The sequence below is a fragment of the Plectropomus leopardus genome, chromosome 16, assembly GCF_008729295.1.
Source record: "Plectropomus leopardus isolate mb chromosome 16, YSFRI_Pleo_2.0, whole genome shotgun sequence".
NCBI lineage: Eukaryota > Metazoa > Chordata > Actinopteri > Perciformes > Serranidae > Plectropomus > Plectropomus leopardus.
In genome coordinates, this window is record NC_056478.1 from 12,406,345 (window position 1) to 12,424,189 (window position 17,845).

At 37.0% G+C, this 17,845-nt stretch overlaps 1 protein-coding gene across 3 annotated transcripts; it reads left to right on the forward strand.

Annotated features, from left to right (window-relative positions):
* Positions 1-844: 844 nt before the first annotated feature.
* On the forward strand, positions 845-17,183 carry acp1 (acid phosphatase 1). 3 transcript variants are annotated; one of them, XM_042503406.1, is made up of 7 exons: positions 845-900; positions 2,403-2,476; positions 4,817-4,930; positions 4,987-5,100; positions 11,065-11,126; positions 11,999-12,104; positions 16,852-17,183. In XM_042503406.1, the coding sequence occupies exons 1-7, from the start codon at positions 858-860 to the stop codon at positions 16,927-16,929; spliced, it is 591 nt and encodes a 196-aa protein (XP_042359340.1). In that variant the 5' UTR covers positions 845-857; the 3' UTR covers positions 16,930-17,183. The 3 variants fall into 3 exon arrangements, with proteins under 3 accessions (XP_042359340.1, XP_042359338.1, XP_042359339.1); XM_042503404.1 differs by lacking the exon at positions 4,987-5,100; XM_042503405.1 differs by lacking the exon at positions 4,817-4,930.
* Positions 17,184-17,845: the final 662 nt, after the last annotated feature.

Below are 17,845 nucleotides of genomic sequence, written 5' to 3' on the forward strand. Positions count from 1 at the left end.
TGCTAAATTCCTCCTTCCTTCCTTCCATACCTCTGACAACAATCTAATACTAGTTGAGCGGTCATGGTAAAAGGAATGAACCGTGTAAAACGCAATTACTTATCAAAAAATCGAGGTATTTATGCAGAATGGTCCCTTTCCAAAATGTACAGTATTTAATTATTTACATCTATCTATCCATGTATCTATCTATCTATCTATCTATCTATATGTATCTATATCTATATCTATACCTATCTATATCTATCTATATATATATATTATATATACAACATTGTACACACATTATCTTTATGGATATGAAAATTACTATACAGTTTAAAAGTTAATTTACAAGATAATCAGCAGTTATAGCTATGAAAAAGGTAGCCAACTGAAGTCCTTTTGAATTGCTAGTGGAGAAAGCTTGACAAAAGACTGACAGAATGTGTCCAATATTTAGACCATCTGCTCTGTTTTAAAATGATAAAATACTTCAAGTTTTACACATTTTCTAAAAAGCTTGAGGGATTTCTCTCAAGTTTAACAAATGTGAGATTTTGGCATTTAAAAACAATGATCATCATATCTGCAGCATTGTTGGAATACATAATTTATTTAATCTGTAATATTTTATGATTTATATATTTATTTAAGCTAAGTATCTATCTACGTATTATTATTATCATTAGTCGTAGTAGTAGTAGTAGTGGCAGTAGTAGTAGTAGTAGTAATATTGTAATTATTGATTATCATTATTAGTAGGAGTATCTTCATTTTACTTTATTTTATTTATTTATTTTTTCCGAACTGTAAGCGTTTTGGTCAGGCACTACTTGGTCCCCATCTGCGCGTCGTCAAGGACCCTTCATAACAACATGGCAGCCTCTGGTACGAAGTCAGTGTTGTTCGTCTGCTTGGGTAAGATACGTAATTTCTTCCCAAATAAACTAATGTAGTCCTCATAGATTGTGCCAGTATGTAGCAAACATCACAGAAAACCAGTGCGCCGATTTATAACGTTATAGGTGTTGTTTGATTCACAGAAAAGCGTTAGCTAAAATGTTTCGGCTAGCTGCGTCGCTGCTTTGAACATTTATATTAACTTTCACTCAAGACACTTAAATAAGTTTGCTGCACCGAGCCACAGCTGGTGTCCAGTCAAGAGTGATGATAAACATCTTAGTCTTATTTTGTAAAAATGCTGAGTAATGCTACCTTGACAGTGTCCCGGAAGTTTCACACAGTGATCTCAGTGTATGACCGATCAGAGTCCACCGGGAGATCCGCAGTGACTCTTATCACTGAAAGGATCAGCGAAGTGTTTGTTTTGTTAAAGGAAAGTTGTGTAGCTTTTTCTGATCTAGTTCTAAAGTTGCAGTTTTTTGTGTGTTTTGTGTGACAAAAATCGTGGATCAGTTAATGACTGCAGGTTGTGAGAAGCCACCAGCCACCTGATAAAGCTGGAACTGATTGTCGGAAAAAATATTTTGAATATATTTATGTTTTGTGGGAAATATTACATTCATAAATGTAAATGGACTCAAAAGAAACTCGAAATACAAAAACTAAAATCTAGAAATAGAACAATACACCCAAACATTACACGGACTGAAACAGAGCAAAGCTGAGAAAACACTGGACATTTGTAATTTGTTAAACATTTTTGTTTGATATTTTGTTCGATATCCATATGTATATATGTAAATATAGTTTGTCCTGCATGGTTTTGTCTTTTTGCTTTTCTTATGTTTTGTTGGCGGTGTCCTATTTCCTTTTTTTTTTTTTTTTTTTACATAACTGATATGGAACAACTGGAAAAAAACAAAAACAAACAAACAAAAGACTGGATGTCTGGTAGGTTTTGGCATCCACCAGCCACAGTGGCAGGTGGACAAAAAAACTTAATTTCCACCCTGGATATAAAAGTTTTTAGTTTTCTTATAGAATACTTTTAGGAAATTAGCTTCCCTATTGTTTAGTGTGTTCCATGGTTTTGGATATAATTTACATAGGCTGCGTCTTTTGCATTCTATTTCTTCAAACTACAGATATGTTTCATTTGTAATATTTGTTTCATATGTATCATTAACATTTCTTTATCTGAGGTTCTGATTAACTGTATATGATTTGAGTTTTTCATCAGTAGATGGAGAGATCTTTGTTTTTTAACAATACATGTGGGACATTTCCATTTGTGGTGGCGTTTTTTGGACACAGATAATGTAATATTTTTTTGCACTGTGTTAAATGTATCATGCTAATTTGTTGCCCGATGTATATTACATATGCTGTGTATTGATTTTGCTTTTAATAGTCTTGGTGAATACCTAAAGTGTTACTTTTTATGGTAAAACTGTTCATAAATTAAACTTTTAAAAAATGACATGCAAGTTTGTCATGGTGTTTTTGGTTTTAAATAGGGAATATCTGCAGATCCCCCATCGCTGAAGCCGTCTTCAGGAAGATGGCGACAGATGCTGGAGTTGTTGATCAGGTAATGTCATTATTATTAATTCATTGCACACTGCACAACATAGTACATATAGTACAGGTCACTGGTATTGACCTAATATTACATCTACTGCCAATTCTTGCTGATGTTAGCATTGGCAAATTACCTTTTTATATACAAAAAACATGTACTGTATATCACTACTGACCATTTTTTAAAGCATGCTTCCATTGCTTATTTGAATATGGTGAGAAACCGCGAGGTACTGGTAGCAGATAAAAAAACAAACAAAAAAACAACAACAGAAAACCTGATCTATAGTGATAGAGTTAGGTAATGATCACAGATAAAAAAAAGATACTTTCATACATCGCCTGGTTAGTGGCATCAACTTGGACCCAATTTTCATGTTTTTAAGTGACTAACAGGACTGGTCCAATATTGAGCCAGGCTACAATGTAACCACTCACTTAAAATATATATCCACTGAAAGCACTTGTTTTTGCCACTGCCAGAATTAGATTTTTATTTTAAAGGAAGGTAGTACTATGGTCATATAGCTAACCGACAACCCTCTTTGCCTGTTTCCCGCAGCAGTAATTTAAACTGCAATTCTCTATTTATGGCAGTGAGAATAAAAACAACATCACTGTCAACAGGTGCATACGTCCGTATGTCATAACTTGTCAGAGTTGGTTTCATAAAGCAAAACAAGCTGCACGTGGTGTTTTATTTTTAAAAATTAACAGGATCCGCTGTTGTTGTGTCTGTGACTGTCACTTTAACCAGCAGCTGGAAATCAACACATGGGAGCTCCACTTGGTCTTGATAAGCAGCAACATTTATTAACTGAAAACTGTGACTTACACTGCACATTTACTGCCATGCTGACCACATGTACTGCTATTCTCTGATGCATTCACTGACACTTGCATCACCCACTTGCACACTTTCACTCAACCACTTACACCATACACTCACACATACACACACTTCCCTGTCTTGAAAAGAGCCACAGCACTTTTATAACACAATCTAAACAACAAAGGCACAGAGTACTAGGTAATCAGAGGCAGAGTAGGGCAGGTTATGGTTAGGCCTAGTGTGGGGTCTCGGGGCCTGGCATTGCTCCAGGCCTGTAACATTGTAGGGGAAACACTGCCCTTTTTTCCATAGATTAAAACCTTTTTTATGTAACCAGAAACAGCCCTGAAATCGCTATCTCCAAACCCACAAGTCTCCAGTCAACAGAACCAAAGCAAAACTGATGAAAGTCATCCTGGTTTGTCTTCCCACTATTTCAACAATCACTGGCTCTGGTTTAGTTGAAATAAAACCTTAATTCACTCATGAAAAATGGAAAAATGTTTTTTATATGAAATCTGGCAGGTTGGGAGATTTTAGGGCTGTTTCTGGTTAAACAAAAATTACCTTTCTCTTTAGCAAGAAGATCTATCTTTGCAGGGATCTATTCCATGATGTTGTTAGACACTAGTAAAAACAGTTAGTAGCAACAGGCACATTAAGTGTATTGAAGCTGACATTGTACTGTTGCCCCAAGTGCAAGTGCAGCTTGTTTGCAGATGCTGGTTACAGCGTTCTTCCACAATACTGGACCAATTTTCAAAAACTGTTGTTGTTAGACATGAAAACCTGGGAAAATAGGCTCCAGGTTTAAAAATACCAAAGTCATCCTTTAAAACCTGGAGCAACATCCGCTGTATGTACCATTAAGACACCAAGCATTTAAACACCTTAAACCACAAAATAGTTGGTTTGGTTTCTTTTAAAAACATGGGGAAAGATGTAAGGAACCACTTGGCAAGAAATGTCCCATAATTGCAAAAAATCTCATAATTCTCGTCATTATAAATGTAAAATTATATTACAAGAATATATATGTATGTTTACTTAAAGACATTTTTTTTCCGTTTTTGTTTTGAATTATTTTTATTTTGGCTTTTCTTTTTTTTTATGTTTATTTTTAGGTAATTTTGTCGTAACTTTTTAATATATTTTTTTAATTGGTTTTTGTGCCATTTCTTGTTAAGTCGCTCATTGCCGTGTTTTTGGAAGAAAGTCAGTAAATGAGCTTTCAAAGGGTTAATATAAGATGTATATACCAAAGTTAGATAACTAGAATAAGTAATTAATCATTATCAGGCCTAATAATACATAATAATCCAGCAGCAGCAGCGGATCATGAATGAGGGCAGGAGTTGTTTCATGGTTCTAATAACCACCTGTTGAGTCTCACTTCTAATCCTGTCCTCAAAAGAACAACATTGCCCTGCAAATTTTGTATCACCTACCACATATATGTATGTGAGAGTATGATTTACTTTTTGCTGTTATTGTCCCCCCGTGCCCTGCTCTGCCTAGTGGAGGATAGACAGTGCTGCCACCTCCACCTATGAGATAGGAAACCCTCCAGACTACCGTGGCCAAGCCTGCATGAAGAGTCATAGCGTGCCCATGAAGCATGTGGCCAGACAGGTACGACCACCCTCTACATCTCTCTTAGCAGTAGTTTTTGTTCTCTGTTTTTTCAGTGGGTCATAGACAGTGGTGCCACATCTGACTGGAATATAGGCAGCTTACCGGATGCCCGCGGTCTGGCCTGCCTAAGGAGTCATGGAATAGAGACGAGCCACAGGGCCCGACAGGTACAAGATATCCCGTGGCTCCGCTCGGTTCATTCATGACTGTTTGTGAGTGTGATGTTGGTAAGAGGATGCCTGCTACACACCCAGGTGCTGTTGCTCTGTCACTTAGCATGTGACTTGAAAAAAGCTTACTTTAGCTTTTTCAAGTTTAATACAGGTTAAAATAGGGGTTTAACCTGTAGCTGCTTACTGAGCTCTGTCAAAACAATGTAAGGTCCCACCAATAATTTCAATTCAGATAAAAGCCAAATAGCACAAGTCTGTGCAATACTGACATATGTCAAGTTTCTTTTCTTTCTTTGCCATTGGTAGAATAGAAAATATGTTTCAGTTTTTCAGTTTCAGACAAACAATCTGCCTGACAATAAAATGCTATGTAGAACTGAAATTTCTATGTCTTTGCACTTAACTTGTGCATGAATTCCAGTGTCAGTATCTGATTTATAAGCCTCCATTTATCTGCAGTTGGAATAGGTTTTGCAATAAATACATTTGTGATGTCTCATATGCACTTTTCATTTTACTTTTTATACTTTTAAGTGATTGAATAGATTGTAATATTCTGGTCTTGTGCTCGTGCTTTGTATCATTCAGTGTCCCCTCTCTAAATTCTGTTAGTATGTGAACATAGCACAAGCGAAGCTCTCTGTGAGTTGTTTTTTTCCTCAGTAGAAGTTTGTGACTCAGAGGGTGAATAATTGATTTTTTAGTGCTGACCAGATAGATGGATGGGAGGAGCAACTGTTTTGAGTATATGCAAACTCTTGGACCCAGCAGAATTAATGGTCCAGTTTCACTTTCTGTGGGCCAGGCACTCTGCTGCTCCATCTGTGCCCATAGTGTGCTCTGCGCTCAGACAGTGATATAAATAAGAAACGGTATACATATTTCAACCATGCTCCTAAAGAAATGTCCAGCTCTGAAAAAATAAAAAAAAAATGTCTTTGTGGTGGCAGAAGCATTAATCATGGTGGGCTCCACAAATAAATTAATATGTTGGAAACCCTCATATGCATTTACCCTTTTTCAGTTTCCATAGTGTAGGTGACTGAGTAGTTTTGAATACACTGCAATTGTGATTGTACTTATATCGCTTTCTAGTTACCATTAATTGGCATCATCAGACCTTCATGAAAACAAGACAACCGTTTTTTAACATAAAACTGAGAACAACTAATATAGTTTCTAACATAGGGCAAAGATTTCACCATTTGTGCAGTATGAGAACATTTTGTTAAGCAATGTTTTATGTAACAGTCTCTCACTTAATGACAATCTTTTTTTTTCCCCTTATTTCCCCACGAACTCTTAGATGTAACACATCAAAAATGTATTTATTATTATATGAGATATGAGTTTATAATGGCATACACAATGACAGATGTAAACTATGTCTTAGAATGATAGAAACAGTAGAAATTTCCTTTTAAATAAAGTTACTTTTACTTTTTACTGAGGTAAACAATGTGCAGCAGGTTTGGTGTAAACCTCAGATACAGTGACCTCTTGTGACAGGTCAGTGAAATCTACAGAACTCGGCAGGAAGTTAAACTTCTGAGGACACAATAATAGGGTTAAAGGGATCACATGGTTCGTTCCAGACAACAAAGGTTTAACCATGTCTCAAAATATGAACTGCAGCTAATCTAGTGACAAGCATCAGACCTCCACATTTAAGCTTTACCTACAAAGCTATTCTTACAGGGAAGACACCTTTTACCCTAAATATTCAATTTCAACAGTATATTTAGTCCCGTTTAATTGCTTTCATGTGTGACTATAGCAGTTAAAATGTGTATATCAAGCTTAAGAGCCCAGAGTACTTAATGATTTTTCAGTTCAAAATGACCCTTTTCATCATTTAACAGGTTTTCTGATCTGGGATCACTTTGGAAATATCTGTTATGTATTTGTTTGTCAGTGAAAGTGAACTTGCTGGCCGGGCCTGTGTCTATACTGCTATGTCGAATAACAACACCTGTGTGTATGAAATATTTATGAAGCCAATCTAGGAACTGTCATATCGCATGTGTTTCGAATCCTGAAACGGTTCTGAAATTACACCAAGATGTTTGTCCATGTATGGCCTTCGGGCCTTATGCTGTGCTAGCTTATCCTCAGTGCCCTTAAAACACTCTTTTATGTTTCCCTGAGAGAATTCTGGGTTTTCACCCTGTGCTTGAGATCTTCCGTCTCATTGGTTTGTCTTTCTGTAAACCAGTCAGACCCTCATCTAATCTCCTCAAAGCGGGGATGTGGAGGCTCAACCCTTGGCTTATACCCAGCCAAATCCACACAATGAGCTTTGACAAGCTTTTTCTCTTTCCTCTTTTGCTTTATTGCCCTTCTCATTTCTGTTACTGGGTTTTGCACCCACCCTCTATATTTTCCTTTTTACTCCTAATTTTTGTGTTCAGTGAACTTTGCTGACCTGATGGCGCTGCCAGTATTTAATAGAGCAAACATGCTCCAAAGTGACCCATCACGAATAATTTGTTTCGCTTAACGCCTTATCAGAAATTGACAAGCCGATATTAGATCTAGCTGAAATTTAGATGTCTTGCACATCTATGTGTTATCGTTGAGTTGTTGCCAAAATGTGAAAGTATGACACAATCCAGAGACAGCCAAGGGCTGTAGGCGGTGGTTTGATTGGTCATTTTTCAAGTCAGATTTATTTATGTAGCTCAGTACTACAAATCACAAATGTGCCTCAGGGGGGTTTACTAGCACGAGAGACCCTCTGTCTCTTCAGGGGGGAAACTCCCCTTTAACTGGGAGAAAAGGAAGGAAGAGCAACTGAGGAGGGATCCCTCTCTCAGGACAGACAGATGTGACATTTGATGTCATAGATCATATGTCACTATGTAAAAGTATAAGAAGTATAAATATCTCAAATAGAAATCTATTTAAATATTTGGTAACACTTCAAATCCCCATATTTACTATTCTTTATATATAAAGAACAGGACAAATAAATGGTTTATAGCACACTGTAATGTACAGTTTGCTATAGAACTTTTCTAATGTGACAATGTAAACATTATGAATAAGTCCCTTTGTATTTCCTGTTGGAACGTCAATGCAGTAGTTGACAGGAAGTAAACGAGGACCACAGCTATTCCCCTAGCAACAGGAAATCGTGTGTGCACACGTGTGTTTGTATCTGACTGTCAGCAACTAATTGTGAAAACTACTGGACCAAGCAGCCAACATTTTTTTGCACATTTATGACTACATTTTGGAGGACCTCCTGTGGTTGTGGCAGTTAACACATAGACATGAAAAACCTGTTTTATTGACTGGTTTATACCATCATATACTGCTGAATTTCTTACTCTTAACATACCTGGAAGGGGCTGCAAATTGTCCAGAAATCAGCTCGGCTCTTTAGAACAAACCTGTTGAAGGCTAGGTTTTGGCTTTTGTTGTGGGCCATAAACTGAAAACTATCGAAAAAATGTGTCTAATTTTTAACCAGAGCATCATCAGATTAATTCCATATCTGTATGTTATAATCCACTAAAGTTAGGCATGATAGGAGATGAATAACACAACCATTTTTGTCATTTGGAATTTTGCCACCATCTCAACTAAGTATTCAGGAGGGTCAATTTCACCAGTCGCATACAACACATTTCGGCTGCCAAGTTGCAACATGGTTTTGTTCTGTCCAGTGCACGGCATGGTATCACACGTGGAGCGTTTCAGAAGAGGCACATTTTGTCTGCAGGATTCTGTAGATATGCAGATCTTGTTAATTTGGTCATTTTTCCACTATATTTGTGCTCCTACTATAAGTAATTAAGCTGGCTAAATAGCTGAATTTCTTTTGCCTCCTTTTAATCACGTTTATTGTTTTTATTTCATGCATTGTTGTGCTGTAGCTTACGGACAAAGTTAATACCATTAAAAGTCCAGCAATGAGTAAAAAAAATACAATTATACATTTATACTCACTACATTGCATACACTGCCTGTGCAACGCTCTGCAGCTGTCAAAAATAGATAAGATTTGCACTCTAGTGAGTGCACTTTTCAACAGCATTTGCTACAGTCATCATCATCTGTTTACACACAAGCCTTTACTTATTAGGATGAATGTATTTTTAATAACTAAAACACATCCACAAATCTTGTCACAGTTTGGAAAGTAAAGATGTTACGAATAATATTTACAAAGTGTCCCAGTAAGGCCTGACAGTGTGCGAGCACACACAATACCAGCACCCTGAAACCGACCCAGCTCAATGGAATTCAGCCATCAATAATTTGACTATTTACACCTGTGCTTTTCTAACTGAAATATGTCAACATGTCTGCAATAAAAAAAGCCTGTAAATGATTATTTCTGAACAGTTTTACGATATAATCTCTTCTTCTCAGGGTTTTATCTTGAACTTATTGAACTTGCTATGTCTGTCTCCCTGCTCATCCCTCATTTACAGTAACAGCCCCCGAGCTCGCTGTCAGACAGATATTCCAGAAATCAGAAACCCTCTCTTTACTCCTCCATACATGAATGACGACAGCTGTTCTGTGATTGAATGTGTCAGTATCTCAACATCTGGAGCATCACAGGAGTTTTATTCATGCTTTTTATTTCTCTCTTCTTTCATTCGTCTCCTGCTGCCCTCGCCTCAATCCTGGCACTCCTATAAACTGACTCTCCAAACCCCCATAGAAATATTTAGTGTGCTGCCTGTTTTTTTTCTCTTTCTGTTTGTTCCATTAAATCATCACCAAGAACGCTTAGATAAACACCACTGCACATGTGCAGCTTAGACCCCTTTCGTAACCCCGCAAATCCATAATCATGTTGAAGTTGCCATCCTTATGATTTTGGCTTCGGTTAATAAGGCAACACCTGTGGGTTTGACACTACATCAAAAAACACTTGAGGAACAAAATGGATGTTTACATTCAAGGTTACAGTAAAAAAGAAGACAAAAAGGTAAATATTTACATCAGGGTTATAGAACATTTTAAGTGCTGGGCAATCGGGTAAGAAAATATATATAGGTCCTTAAGTTTGGAATTCTGTCCATGAAAATGTGAGGGAACCCTTAAAAATGCTTAATTATATGTAATGTATGTATTAATTATATGCCTTATATGTTACTTTCAGTAACAATTCTGCCGTGTCGTTGGTTTACACAAAGAAATCTCTGGTTTTACTTTTTGCCATCTAAATAGTATTTTCTGTAACCAAGCAACCAGCTGTAAGGTAGACAGTTAGGTTCCTCCCAGTACACGCATACCCAGAATGGTCATGTGATCTGCATTTTCACATGTGTAAATATGGTCAGAAATTATTCTAAAATGGTGTTAAAGCGCTAGTGTGCAGAGATTTTGTTTTAAAACAGCGTTTTAAAATCAAAACGTATAGTATGCATGTGGCTTTACTCTCCCAAACTGATTATGTGTATCCTTGAAATCCTACACACATGTTAAATACATTTTCACCCTCAATTAACATTTTCAAAGCTGGTCTTATAAATCCTGCAGCGCTAGAGGTCATGAAATCCACATGAAGTCTTTAAAACAGATCTGACACAGTGTGAGTCTGTAACTTACGAGGTAAAATATTGTAACACTTGATTGTCTGCACGCATCGTTTCCTGTGAATCCCTCGTGCATGTTACGACAATTGGAATCCAATGCAGGAATGGCAGACTCCGCCACTAACAATGAAAACCTCTGTACTAACTTCTATAAAATTTCTAGAGTTATAATTAAATAATGTTGACCCTAATGTTTTAGAAATCAAACTCAGGGTTTGATTTTATAAAGGATTATACATTTATGTGTGTATTTCACTGACCGGACTTTCTTTAATGTATTGGAATTATTGAGTTTTACTTCATAACATTGAACCCTCTGAAGGACCATAAAAGGCCAAAGCCAACTGGATTACCACACTGATAATATTTATTTTGCCCTTCATTTCTCCTTTACTTCCAGGTGACCAAGGACGATTTCATGAGCTTTGACTACATTCTCTGCATGGATGAGAGCAATCTGAGGTACTGTTATTTAAGCCCACACTAGCAGCAGTGTTTATTATCTCTGGAAATGTGGCTTGAAGGTAGAGTCGCTGAAAGCACTGGTGTCATGTGTTAAGTGCCTTTGATAAAAAAAAAAAAAAAACAACAAAAAAACATTTGCTTTAAAAGGGGTCAAACTAGATTGTCCTGCTAACTGTCTTTATAGTGATCTTTGCTACTCCTTTCCATGTTGGTAACACTGAGTTATAACTAACTCGTAGGTGAATGCCTCCCTTTAATGAGCAATATCCTTTCTTAAGCTCTTTCCAAAGGTCAGGGGGAGGGATATTTTTTGATACTTTGAACGTTTAGGGATCATTTTGAGATCACATGCCCATGGCAGATCTGATCTGTAAGCAGCTTACAGAGTTCTTTGGATGCCTCGTCTTTGCTCTCTGGGCAGGTTTTTCCCCTTTCTCTCCCACATCATGTTTTTTTCACCAAAAATGTTAAGCTGACCAGAATGAGAAAAAGAGACTTTGTTTGGTCCAAGTTCAGTTTTTTTTTTGACAAAACCCATCTCGATGTTGTCTTCTCGAATGTGCTTATTGTTTTACCTCCTGAAGTTTAGAATTTTATCACTGTTGTTTGAGATTTAGTTGTAACAGGTTTCCATTATCTTAAAATGTTGCCAGAATCACATTTATTACTTTGGTCTGTTAGTGCTTTGGGAGGAAGTTAATCACATGGTTGTGTTTATTATGGGGTTGTTGGTATTGTGTCTGTTATTGAAATTATGTAACACAACAGTTTGGCATATAGATAGACATTCCTTATAGTTAAATGGCACACATTTTTGATTTTTTTTTTTCTGTTCTCCTGTAATTACGTGTTTTCTTTTGTCTTCACAGCGAGTTGAACAGGAAAGCAAGACTTGTGAAAAATGACCATACAAAGATTGAGCTTCTTGGTTCATATGACCCGCAGAAGCAGCTCATCATCAAAGATCCGTATTATGTAAGTATTCAAGGAAATTCTCTTGTTGGATACTTTAAACTTAATTGCATCCGTAATAAGGCCTATGGTGTAACTGATCAAAGCCTGTTCTTCCAACGTGCTTTCTGACCACGTTCGAAAACCAAAAGCACTCACAGTTGTTGCAACTGGCTACACTTGCAGGCTGGATAAATAGCTGGATTTTACAGCGAGGGAAGGAGATGCATTGTTGTTAGATGTGGGGCTAGCAGCGCATATTTTCAGACAGTATCTCCTGGAAGACATCCATAGTGTTGCGTCCAGTTGTTCATGTGAAAAGTGACAGAAATAGTTTTGTCAACAGTAAAAAAGAGGACTACAGGGAGAGGTTCTGTTCTGGTGAAGTGTACTGGCCCCATAACTTATTCCTAACAAATTTCAAGGATTGGATTTGATCAGATTGACAGTGCCCTGGGAACATAAACAACCTCACAACTGTCATCACATTTTGAATTCAGTCTTACTTAATTCTTATTGGTGCACAGAAGTACGTGACATAACTGATCCATCCTGTCTAAACCAGTGAAAATGACTAGTAAGAAATACAGACAATCTATTACATAGATGAAGCTGAATAGTTTGAAATCTGGCAGGAAGGTTGTGTTCATGTATGGTCCCTTCACTCAGAGTAAGAAGCTGTTTGAGAAAATAGGCTTTCAGGGCTTTAAAACTTAACTTAAATCTGTTTGTTGCCTGGTGGATGTAAACTGTCTTGTGTCTGGAAATAACAAAGAAAAAATGTGCACTTGTTCAAAACTACATTTCCGTATTCAGGTGCATGTTATAGCTCTGGAGACAATTTAGTCTCAGTGAGTTGAAGTTGGATCATGTCTAGGCACATTTCATGAAACAACCAAAACAAACCATAGTGGAATGTAATGGTGTAACGGCAATTTTTGATAAATGACTGAATTTTAACCATAACAATGTGCTATTAAACCCCTCTAGCTCAGTGCGCACAACAATAAATTACTGCTACACAGCTGATATTTGATTTGCTTGGACATCGCTGAAAGAAGTAATTTCTGGTTTGCCTTTTCACGCTCCATGGTTCACTCATCGCTTTTGTTCCTTCCGTGCTCTCTGCAGTTAAAAGTCCTGCCAAATGATTTGTACATGGGTCCTTGGCTGGTTTTTATCTTCTTGAGGGTTATGAGTGGGAAACATGAGGGGAGTAAAGTTGTGAAAGTTTTATAAGTGGTGATAAACTGCCAATATACAGTTGTGTGACAAATTAAAGGGGGAAAAATTGATTAAAAAGTAAGAGGTATATCAAATGCAAATGCACCCATCCACCGGGGTCTCATTAAATGGTTAGGTGAGTATGAAAATGATGTGAATTAGGGCTGCACAATATATACTTTAACCATCAACATTACGTAATAGTCGCACAGCAGGAAGTGCAGTGTTTGTGTTTGTAAGTGTCTGTTTGTATCAGTGAAGTCCGTTCTGGTTAATTTTGCTTTCAATAGCCAGACATCAATTATAATTGTTTCCACAGCAATGCTTTTGGGTCAAGATGGTGTCATTAGTGGTAATCACTGAATGAGCTGCTCCACTTAATAGCTCCAACCAGACGGAGTAAACTGAAAAGTAGTGAAATTAGACAGACAGGTCTAACAGGACAAAAATTTTCTCAGCAGTAAATTAATCCGTTGACATCCCAACTGGCTGTGCTTCTTTGTTTGTTTTTTTAATCTTCTGTACTCACAGGTCTAGCTCTCAGAAGAGATCTTGATCTCAGTTATATTACGTAATTAAATAAAGGTTGTAAATATAAATGAGGGAATATCTTGAGTAGGAACACCAGTAGAGTTCTGACTTGACAAGGAGTACTGAAGCTTTTCTGGAGGCTTGTGGTGGTGCATACAAAAAAATGCATGTGGGTTTTTCATCCAATTTGTCATAAATATGTAAAAAATCTTAACTTGGGTTGCTGAGACTTTTGATATTTTTAAAACGTGCAATTTTTATAAAGTGCAGCTCAAAAGTAATAATTTCCTTTGTGGTCTTTGTGGGAAATGAGCAAGTAAAGCTCTGTTGGCCTAACAATCATGTATTTGCACACAACTGCAGTTTTGTGTTACAGTTTGTGCGACCATGAAAGAGTCAACAAATTATTAGTGATGTGGCTGGGAAACGAGGCTCCACAGTTGATGTGTCTGGAGTCATTCCCGGTATTTTGTCTCAGATTTTCTCTTTGAACACCACTTCTTTGTGAGGCGATCAGCACGAGTATGTCCACTTGTAGCTATTTTTTGCCAAAAAAAAAAGAGGGTGAATGAATGCTTTTAGCAGTCACTGTGGTTTGGATGCTTGACAGTATGTGATCGTGGTCCCTCGTCAGCAACCACATGGCTTGACAGCAAAATGAGTGAAAAGGAGCGAGACAATCACTGTTGATGTGTTCAGATAAACGAAGACAAAAGTTTTCTTGAACATTTAGTAAGACTAATGCAGTGTCCGTTTAAAACATGCATGTTTGGTAACAGCCTGATTGCTTCTCCTTTAGTCTTGTTAATTACAGCTTTCCGGAGAACCATGCAAACAAAATTCACACTTGATATTACGCTTCTTTGGGTCCTGAGCGTTATACCTGCCATGACTTAATTGCATCACACAGCCAAGGTGCTGCCAGTCATGGTCAGAAACACTGGTGAAATACACAAGGGGCAGACTTTACCATGAGGCAAGGTAGGCAACCAAACTAAAAGAGCCCCAAACAGCTATAGATTTATTCTGATGTTCATATATTGTAAGTATTGACTTATGTTACTATTTTGGCTTAATGTGCCCAAAAATAACTTGCAAAAGGCCCCCAAAGCCCTTAAGTACCTTAGAAAGTTTTGTTGGCAGCTGTTACGTGATCTGACTGAAATGAAACTTCACATTGAAAACACTCTCAATACAGCATCCACTTAGACAGATATTATATTTTTTGGGTGCGCCGCTCTTAAAGTGGCTTAAATAAGTTTTGATGTCAGCTCCTGTGGAATGTGCACCCTGTCTGTTTATAAAAACTGGGAGCATGCTCACCGCCAGCTTCTGTATGTAATACACTGATATACATAAGTATTATCTCATAAAGCCCCACTTTATAAATCCCCAACCTTCCCTTTAAATACCCAAAGAACCAGGTTTGTAACTTGTTACTTATCATGGTTGGCAGTGTGGGCCCTTTCACAGCTACCTTGTTTGGCCAGACTTTCCAGTTTGATCCAAACCAAAATTACAGGTGTGTAACTTCCGCTGGACTGCAGTCCAGCATAAACTGAACCATACTGGTTCATTTCTAGTGTTTTAACATTCTTTGGGTGGTTCGTACTTCCAGATCAATGACAGAAAGTGCTGGCATGCTATGTTAGAAGGTGAACGTAGCTGCTTTAAGGAATAACTCAGTATGTAATGTGCGTCCGGTCGAGTAAGAGAGTGATGGTGGATTAAGAGCAGACAGGTGCCCGTCTACAAACCGATCAATTGCAAGTATAGAGATTCTAATGTGAAACCAAAACTGACTGGATCAAATGTATATGACAAAAAAGTCTTTAGATACAAACAGGTCAGTTAGCTCAATCATAAACTTCTCAACAGTTTTTCTCTGCATTAAAACTATAAAAATGTGTGGTTTGTAGCTTTGCTATTGGCATGACTTGAGGGATAGCACCATTTAGATATGTTTCCCAATAAGATTAACTGTAATAAAATTACATATATTCAAAAGGATGAATTCTAGTGACTTGGTTGGTCTCCTGACCAAAGTGCCACCATGACAGTTTTTATTGTTATTGATAAACCTCAACAACTGTTGGATGAATTTATTTGATATTTGGTCCGGACATTTGTGTTCTCCAGAGGGTGAATCGTAATGAATTACGTTTTCTGACTTTTCATCTAACGCTATCATCAGGTCAACATTTAAATACTTTGATTAATGAGCGAATACTTGCAGAACTGACGTTGAATGACGTTGTGACATAATAACAGCCTCTGCTACACTTTGTGTTGATGAAGGGCTAAACTAACATGGTGACGATAGTAAACATTACACCACCTTAACATCAGCACAGAAGTTTGAGTTTCCAATTGTTAGACAAGTTTTTCCATAAAACACAACTTGGGGGCGTCCAGTAGCTCAGGTGGTAGAGTGGGTGCCCCATGTATAGAGACTGTGTCTTCACCGCAGCGGACGCGGGTTCGACTCCAGTCTCTGCCCTTTGCTGCATGTCATCCCCTCACTCTTTCCCTTTCATGCTGAGTCTGTCCTATCATTTAAAGGCCAAAAAGCCCAAAAAATAATCTTAAAAAAAACCACAACTTTGAACCAAGAAAACCAGAATTTCAGTGGTACTTTTGCTGCTTTGGGCATTATATTTCTAAATGAGGAAAATACTGTTTTTCAGAGTTTGTGTTTGGTGCTCAGAGTAAGTGCACAATTGAATCCAGATGGCATCAGTCTGGAAACGGTTTGCTTCACCACAACAACAATTTGGCACTCACAGGGGGAGCTGAAAACAAATTAATGATTCAGAAACTGACATTTTATTATGTTCTTTGTGTTTTCAAACCACACCACTGGATGGGCCCCGCATATCTGAAGATTTATTGAATTACAATCTATATTTCCGTTTTTTGCTACCAAAAGAAAATAAATCTGACAGATGAATGCAATATTTCAGCTGTCAGTATTTGGCTTAATTGAATTCCTTCTTTTTTCTGTTTTATCTCCTAGGGGAGCGAAAAAGACTTTGAACAGGTATATGAACAGTGTGTACGTTGCTGTAAAGTGTTCCTGGAGAAGAACTCCTAACAACATCCGACCTGAACCAATCTTTGCTGAAATCTATGGATAAACATGAAAAACTTCTCAAATGTGTTTGACTGTCACACAAGCACTCAATAAGTATAACCCTCTTGTTTGTGTCACTGTAAGACCAGAAAAGACATATGTTGTAGTGTTGTAAATGTTATACAGAGCACAAATTGTGTACATTTAGAAAGATGCTGCGTACAAAAGTTTGTAGACTGTAAATTCAGGTGATTAAATAAAATGGATAAAATGAGTATGAGTTCCAGAGACTTGTTTTTACACACAAATTAATATTTACATTTGCAATACATTAAAACATTTATAAAAGGTTCCCACAGTCACGTTATTCCTGGAAAAGTTATGAAATTAGAAAAAAACATTTTCCAGGCGTGGTAATCATTTGGAATCAACCCTTTGCAACCTGGACTGACATCACTTTTCTTGTTCTGCATTCAGGTCTGAATGCAGAACAAGAAAAGTGATGTCAGTATAAGTATTTAAATCTTTAAACCCTGAGCAGGCTAGTTCGATTTCCAACTTGGCAAGAAATACCTGACAATTTACAAGAAATTAGTGGTTTAATTTTTTTTTTAACTACTAATTTGTTTAAAAAATCAAGAAAAATATATTTGAAATTATCATTATTTTATATTTAAAGATATTTTTCATGGAATTAAGATTTCTTCACAATTAAAATCATAAGTTTTAAGCTGTTGTTTTAGATAATTTCCTTATTTTTTATGGGGTTTTTTTCCCTTCTAATTTCCAGGTAATTTTCTACTTTTTACTAATTACTTGCCAATTTCACTGTTAATTTCTTCTTAAGTTGCTCATTGCTGTTTTCCCATGAACATAAAAAAATCATAAAGTTAATGCTAGCCTAAAGGCTAATGTTCCTGGATATTTTGTTGTTGAT